General features: G+C 39.4%; 1 protein-coding gene across 1 annotated transcript; it reads left to right on the top strand.

Annotated features, from left to right (window-relative positions):
* The first annotated feature begins 331 nt into the window (after positions 1-331).
* On the top strand, positions 332-7,413 carry polk (polymerase (DNA directed) kappa). The gene is made up of 14 exons (XM_034691738.1): positions 332-618; positions 951-1,070; positions 1,183-1,335; positions 1,470-1,601; positions 1,739-1,889; positions 2,062-2,271; positions 2,628-2,752; positions 2,993-3,159; positions 3,252-3,284; positions 3,397-3,493; positions 4,111-4,282; positions 4,429-5,478; positions 6,627-6,675; positions 6,806-7,413. The coding sequence occupies exons 1-14, from the start codon at positions 490-492 to the stop codon at positions 6,885-6,887; spliced, it is 2,670 nt and encodes an 889-aa protein (XP_034547629.1). The 5' UTR covers positions 332-489; the 3' UTR covers positions 6,888-7,413.
* Positions 7,414-7,826: the final 413 nt, after the last annotated feature.

Genomic DNA, 7,826 nt, shown 5'->3' with positions numbered 1-7,826 from the left:
CAACATTTATATACAACGCTGTGTTTTTTAATACTAACAAACCAATCATATATAACAATTCGGAAATATGAACAAAGCAATCGAAGCTTTGCTTTTATTTCAGTTTGGTGTTCAAGTTTTATGCGACTGCACATCTCAAAGTGATGTTATCAGCGATACGACGTACGCACGTTGCTTTCATTTTTGAAATGTATATTTATGAATGTACATATTTATGAAATTGGTAAAAACGTGTAAAATAAATATCGTATGGTTTCTAAAGCTTTTTCAGAAAGATGAATTTAGTCTAGTTTTCCAAGTTTTTAAACTTGTAAACAATGCTTAGTATTCCTCTTCCGGTGATGACGCATGAACACGGAAATGCCGCCTAAACTGTCACCATCGCTGTTTCAAAACATGCCCCAACATGAAGAAGGACCATTGAACAGCTGAGCAATTTCGATTTCGAATCTGCCTGATCGGTAGATATCGTAAGCAAGGTTTTTGGAGATGGAGAATGGAGTCTCATCCAAAAATGCAGAGGGCTTCCTCTCCAGAATGGCTCTCAATGACAACAAAGCTGGTATGGAAGGTCTTGATAGGGACAAGATCAACAAGATCATCATGGAGTCATCCAAGGTAGATATTCACATATACTATTCACGTATACTCTAGTTACCTTAGTTTCGTATAAAACAGCTTTCTTATAGACATACTTATTATAGTCATCGGAAAAATGATCTTTCCTCCTTTCTTGTGTCATAACAAACTAAAGAAAGATAGTGATGTGCTAGAAAGGACAGGGCTGTATGGTGTGTCAGACAATTTGATCTGCTAGGTTCCCTTTAACCTTGTCCAGCCTTGTGTGAAAGTCCCATATCCTTTTACAGTCCTTAAATAAATGTGCTAATGTAGCTTTTTCATTATAGCTGGGTGTATGACTCTCTGCTGTCCTTGTCTTTTTCCTGCAGGGTTCAAAGTTTTATGAGAATGAGCTGAAGAGAGAGCAGCAGGTTAACCAGCGCATTGAGAAAATGATGCTACAAAAGGCACAAATTACAGAACACCAGTTAAAAAAAGCACAAGCTCAGGTAAGGCATGTCGATTTTTCTGTGTGGTTCTTCACAGTGGTCACTTAAACACATTTTTCAAGAATAAGAGCTACATCCCCAACCATGATATAACCCAAATCTCTCTTTATAGGTAGAGAGGATGGCTGCAGAGATGGACAGCAGTCGTGATCTGAACCGTGTGATTGTACACGTGGACATGGATGCTTTCTACGCAGCTGTGGAGATGAGGGACTGCCCTGAGCTGAAGGACAAGCCAATGGCTGTAGGATCCATGAGCATGCTTGTGGGTTAAATATGATATTATATTTAAAACCCTTATTTAAATACAGCAGCATTTTAATTAGGGTTTTGTATTTGATACCATTTCAACAAACTAACGTAAAACAGTTATATTGAAATCCCTCCCTTTCTTTTCAGACAACATCAAACTACCATGCCAGGAAGTATGGTGTCCGAGCTGCCATGCCTGGCTTCATCGCAAAGAAACTGTGTCCCAACTTAGTTATTGTTCCAACCAACTTTGATAAATACAGAGCTGTCAGCAATGAGGTAAGGGTTCATGGAAAAATGCGTAAACAAAATATAAAAACATCTATTGCCTTTCATTAAATTGACTTCTATGCAGCCTTTTGGTGGCTCCATGGGTAAAACTAACAGGTGCTCATGAATTTTTATCTCTCCGTTAGATCCGGGAGATTTTTGCAGACTATGACCCTCACTTTCAGCCAATGAGCCTGGATGAAGCCTATCTGGATTTCACAGAGCACCTGGAAAAGAGGCATAGCTGTCCAGAATCCACACGTACTCATTGCTACCGGGCCAGCTGTCCAGCTGCAGGCAGGACTTAATTATACCAAAATGATTACATAGTGTGTTGTGTTGGTTTCTGAAGTTGACACTGTAGACATGATACCTTGACAGGAAGCATTTCTGCTAGATGATGAATTCCTAAATGGCATACAGTAGGAACACATCTGACTGCTTCTTTGAATTGTATTTGTCTGTAAAGGTGAAGAGCGTGAAGAGTCTACTCAACAGGAAATGCAGGAGAGAAGAGACTTCTCTCCAGTACTGTTTGAGGACAGCCCCAGCTCATCAGCAGAATCTGAAGGTGTCAGCACTGGGGGCACCTTTGAGGTGTTCGGGAAGTCTGTTGAAGAAGCTGTGAGAGAGATGCGCTTCCGCATTGAGCAGAGGACCACGCTGACAGCCAGTGCAGGTGAGCAAACACACTGTGATGTGATGATTAAAGGACTATTTTTTTCCTATCATCCAAAATTTTCTTTTTCATGGGAGTTTCACAGGAGAATTTAGATATAATTGATTAAAAAAAAATCACTGTCCTGTGTCATGTACTATATGAAAATCAATTCCCTCTCTGAACTACTTTCAGATTAAATGTGTGAGGGGACTCCACTTCAAACATGAGTCGTTCTCTGCAATAACAAAACTGCTCGACATCATAATAAAAGCCCCTCCTGCCTATTTTGTTTGAAATATTGATCAATACTGTTTATGTTTAACCAGCTGCTCATTTATGAATCATTTATTTGATTACACTATTCACTCTTTTAGGAATTGCTCCAAACACAATGCTTGCCAAGGTGTGCAGCGACAAGAACAAACCCAACGGCCAATACAGACTCCCCCCAACTAAAGAGGCTGTCATGGACTTCACCAAGAATCTTCCAGTTCGCAAGGTACCATACACACTGTTCAAACTGAAATACAAACACAGCCTCATGGCATACCTTGTGACAAGCATGGAGTTGTTTTAGAGCGTAATCATACATTTTTGTATCATTTAAGGCTTACAGATGGGATGTAGAGTGAGTGATGTGCTGCAGATAGGGGAAAGATGGCCAAGAGGAAATCAAACTCAATACCTCAAGACAGAAAAAAAAGTATTTGTGTGTGTGCTTCTGTGTGTGTGTTTTCAGGTTTCTGGCATAGGGAAGGTGAGTGAGAAGATGCTGAATGCTCTGAGCGTCACCACCTGTTCTGATCTCAGCCAGCAGATGGGGCTGTTGTCATTGTTGTTCTCAGAGACAGCCTGGCATCACTTCTTGCAAGTTTCCCTGGGTCTGGGCGCCACATACATACCCAGGTTAGTCATCGTCTGGTTACTAAATCTAACTGATTTGGAAAAAATGTGTAAGAGAGAGAAGGTAATACTAACTATCCTGATTTTTCATACAGGCATGAAGAAAGGAAAAGCATGAGCACAGAGAGGTATGACATAAATAGACTCTGACATGGTTGAATTAACTTATTTTTATAGTCATCCTATAACTTAAACAATTTCCTTTTTGCTCCCCTAATTTCCAACACATTAACTTGACAGGACATTTAAAGAACTCAGCAAAGTGGAGGAGCAGTTTTCTTTCTGCAGGGAGCTCTGTGAGGACTTAGCAGCAGATATGAAGAAAGAAGATCTTAAGGTACTAACATTAACAATCTTTGTGTATCTTATGAGCCAGTAGGTGGTCTTGAACACACATGTGGGTATCCGTCTGGGTTACATCACCATACATGACAAAGAAGAACTAGGGGTATTTGAGCAGAAACAGACAACAGTACAAAATGTACTGAAAAAGGGCTTAATGAGTTAAAAGAAACAGAAATACCATCTTATTCTTGTCTTCTCACTTCAAACTGAATCTCATACAATTACCCCGACCTGTTCATTCCGCTTCAAATCGATAGAGAAAGAACTGGATGGCTTGGCACGACCATCACCCCCCTGCCTGAGTCCCGATGTGGCCTTGATAGCTGGAGGAAATGGAGGGCCATTAAGGCGACAGCAGGGGCTACTATCAGCCTTGGAAATGTCTCCCTGGGAGATGATCACATTACTATGAAAGCTCTTTGTGGTGTGCTTCTCACAAAATGCATTCTGACGAATCAATCAGTGATGTGACAGATTATACAGATTTCCACCTCTTGTCTATTTATGGCTCCTCCATCATGGATTATTTTTATAACTGAAGTTGTTGGAAAAAAGTCAAATCAGTTTTTTCCTTAATGGAAACCTTATTCATCCTTTTCCTTTCTGTAGGGTAAAACAGTTACACTGAAGCTGAAGAATGTGAACTTTGAGGTGAAAACCAGGGCCATGACGATGCCGTATGCTGTTGCCACAGTGGATGAGATCTTTGCTGTTGCTAAGGACCTGCTGAAAACGGAAATAGACAACGAAAGCCCCCAGCCACTCAGACTGAGGCTCATGGGTAATTAGATATAGCAATATAACTGACATACTTGCTTGAAATAAATCTAAATGATCTGTGACACGCTGCATGTGGAAACACCAACACAGTTGATACTTTAGTTCATTGAACTCTTCTCTAGATTATTGATTTTTTTGTGCTTTTAGGTGTGAGGATCTCTGCCTTTGTAAGTGCAGATGATAAAAAGCCTCTGCAGAAGAGCATCCTTGGCTTTCTTCAGCCAGGCAAGGGAGACTCCAGCAGCACCACCCAAGAAACAAATCAAAAGTTTGAAGAAAAGCCTTTCTCAAACCCCTCCCTCCAAACCAAACCTCTTCCTTGTCCCCCCTTAGTGCAGAAGTGTCAAAGAGAGCAAGAAGTACCTGTGTGGAACAAGCAGAGGGTGTTTCAGGGAAGCCAAATTAGCAATGAACCCAAACAGTCTTTCTTCCAGAGGGCTCAAGCCAAAAGACTGAAAATCCAGTCAGGGAATGAAAACAGACAAGGGGAAAAACATGAGCAGCATGCTCCTGTGATCACTTCTGCAGATATTTCTCCTCATAAGCTTGAAGAGTCACCAAGAAAACCACACGAGAAGATCTCTACAGCCTCTGATCTATTAGAAAATGGACGTGCTTCTCCAGTAGAGGCCCATGCATCCACTTCAGGTTGTGGTGGCAAATTGTCAGAGAGTTTCACCTGTCCGGTGTGTTTCAGACGAGTGGAGACCACTGATCTGAATACCTTTAACACACATATAGACCAGTGTCTCCGGGATTCCTCAAGTAAGCCAAGCCAATATACAGTTTCTGACTCCGACTCAGATCTGGACTTGCCAAGTGACCAAAGAGAATGTGAAGTGGTGGAGAAATGGAGCAGAGAGTGTGCGATTGAGGAGGAAAAAGACAGCAAAGCCTTAGTATCAAACAGAGATGCTCTTCTGGATCACCAACACAGTACACAAAAGGACTCTATTCCAAAGACTTTGTTGATAAATAGTGACATCAAAACTGTGACCTTGCAACAGCCTCAGTCATGCAACGATAAAGGCTGTGTACTCATCTGCCCAGTATGTCAGCTGACCCAGGATAGTGATGACCTCGTTATCTTCAACCACCATGTTGACCTCTGCCTGAACCAGAAGGTTCTACATGAGCTGAGGGGACGGACATCATCTCCTATAAATACACCTTCAGTTACAAATCCCAAGGCTGCAGGTGAGTGTTTGTTTTATGAAATTAGGTTGCTCAACACTTACATAACAGAACTAGAAACCCTCTTTTGTCATAATTTGACCTGCAGAAACTTCTTATTCTGACCACTCGGGGTCAGCAGAAACAGGTTGTGAATGCATTTACATATCATCTTGTTGCTTGATTAGACATCCACCAGACTCTGAATATGCAAGTATTTATTTTGAGTTTTGTTAAATGCAACCTGATGAAATTTGGTTCAATGTGCTTTATTTTTTAAACTCAGCCTTTGGGCTTTGAACATCCTATAGGTCAATTTGTGACTTGAACTGTAAAATGCTTCTTATTACCTATTCCCTAGTTGCTACCTGTGCCTTTTTGGCATTGAGTGGGTATTGCACTGATTATTTTAAATATTAATTTTGCTGAAAAGTGTTGCCCTCTGTTGAAACCAATATGTGAGTGAACTAAAGCTGTAAGGTTTGGAATGAGAAACTGAAACAAGAGTAAACTTCCTATAAAGTACCAAAAAGTGAAAAGAAAGCACCAGCTTATACTGATACTTCGCTTTAAGTCTGTCATTATAGGAGTCCATATATCTTGTCACATTGTTCTAACATTGTCATTTGATGCCTTTTTGTTATAAACATAAATATTTTTACATAATTTATTAAAACAATATTAATAATTATGATAAGTATTGTGGAGACTGCGGTATGTCAACATAAACCTAACTGTCTCTGTAGATGATGGATATGTTCCTGTTAGCTACTTTTATAAAGAGTGCTGGTGTGAAACCTTCAGAGTTTACTGAAGGAATGTCTATTTGGGAGACTTCTTTGACCCCTGACCCTGTTATTCACTGACTGTGACATTGTGTGAGGAGTATCTATCGATTCCAACAGAGAAAAGACATCTCATTTCAGCCCCCAGGGCTTCCTGTGCCCTGGTCTTGGAAATGGCTAAATCACTTTCTCACCTATTCATTTCCTACAATGAACTGCACCCTGGTTTCCTCTTAAACAAGCCTGCCACAGAAATTGCACTCTTTATATCCCTTAAGAGGTGCTAAAATTGTGTGGCTCCTCAGTGGATGCCATTTTTTCTATCAGAAAAGAGATAACAATAAAGTTTTTTCCCAATCTTTTTTGAGTGTCTGTTTCTGTTCACAGGTAGAGGCCGTATCCTGCCAACAGGAGCAAATAAAGGCAAAACCAAAAGGTCAGATTACAGAGTGTCGCTGCACAAAATGTTGATGCATGCATATTCTGTGTACTTTAAGTGGAAGAAAATCAAGAACTATGACAACAAGAGATGTTTTAATGGTGTGTATTGATTTTGTAACTTTTAGACGGGATGCACCTTCCTCTCCGGCATCTAAAAAGGCTAAAGGCCCTGGTCCTCTCAACACCATTGACAAGTTCTTCAGGTGACAGACGCACATGCTGTGGAACATAAATAAATCTTTATCATTCTGCCTTTTTTCGTTTGCCTGTTTTAGCTAAGCTGTGGAGTCTTCTTGTGATCCAAGCCCAAAAAGCCACATTCCTTTTGTCAGGTGTATTAGTTTTATGAGGAGCTAAGTAGGCCTAATAAAGACACTAACATGCCTTAATTTTTGTTTTCTAAGCCATGTGCCAGACAAGAAATTGAAAATGACAAAAACAAATCCAGTTTTAATTCTGGCAAATTACATTTGCTAGTTGCAATATCTATATATTTTATTTTTCCAACCATGTTTTTAAAATATGTTTATGCTGAATGGATCATGAAGGCATTTATGACTTACTGAAGGTTATTAGTGCGTTTGATTTTAGAATAATTTAATTTATATATTTTCTGTCACTTGTACTTCTATTTATTGTATACTTGACTTATTTTATTGTTTAATGACAAAGATTATTTAATTCTTCTATCATGTACAACAAATTTAAATAAATAACTATTTTTCTGCATTTCCACTCCGTGTGATGATATCCATTCTCTTATAATTAGACCTAAGACTAAACAGTTTGGATTACTGGAGAAAACAGCACATTTAGCCTTGTTAAAGCAGCTTAAGGATGGAGGGTTGTTTGTCATAGTCCTGAGTTAAATAAACATTAAAAGTTTAAACTGCAGTGTGAACAGAATTAACAGACAGTTTTGTAAAGAGTGTATTACAAGTCAAACTTCTAAGCAAAACAAGTTAAACTGCTATCTGAGCCGTATGTTAATCATATGCAAACATTGCTCACAGATGTTCAAGCTAAAAAACATTTGTTATAATATTTTCATTTTACTCAATGCATGATATCATTTAAACCATACCTGTGTCACCTGCTAGTCATGTAATACAGGTCAACTGTGACCAGATAAACATTCTTTTTTAT

This window comes from Notolabrus celidotus, chromosome 9 (genome assembly GCF_009762535.1).
Source record: "Notolabrus celidotus isolate fNotCel1 chromosome 9, fNotCel1.pri, whole genome shotgun sequence".
NCBI classification, from domain to species: Eukaryota; Metazoa; Chordata; class Actinopteri; order Labriformes; family Labridae; genus Notolabrus; species Notolabrus celidotus.
This window is presented reverse-complemented; position numbering and strand designations above follow the sequence as displayed.

What these genes read in the sequence shown, in the direction of transcription:
- polk (XM_034691738.1), top strand. Translation starts at nt 490, where the DNA reads ATGGAGAATGGAGTCTCATCCAAAAATGCAGAGGGCTTCCTCTCCAGA. An exon ending in TAAAAAAAGCACAAGCTCAG is followed by an intron (nt 1,071 to 1,182) that starts GTAAGGCATGTC and finishes CTCTCTTTATAG; the next exon opens with GTAGAGAGGATGGCTGCAGA. An exon ending in TACAAATCCCAAGGCTGCAG is followed by an intron (nt 5,479 to 6,626) that starts GTGAGTGTTTGT and finishes TTCTGTTCACAG; the next exon opens with GTAGAGGCCGTATCCTGCCA.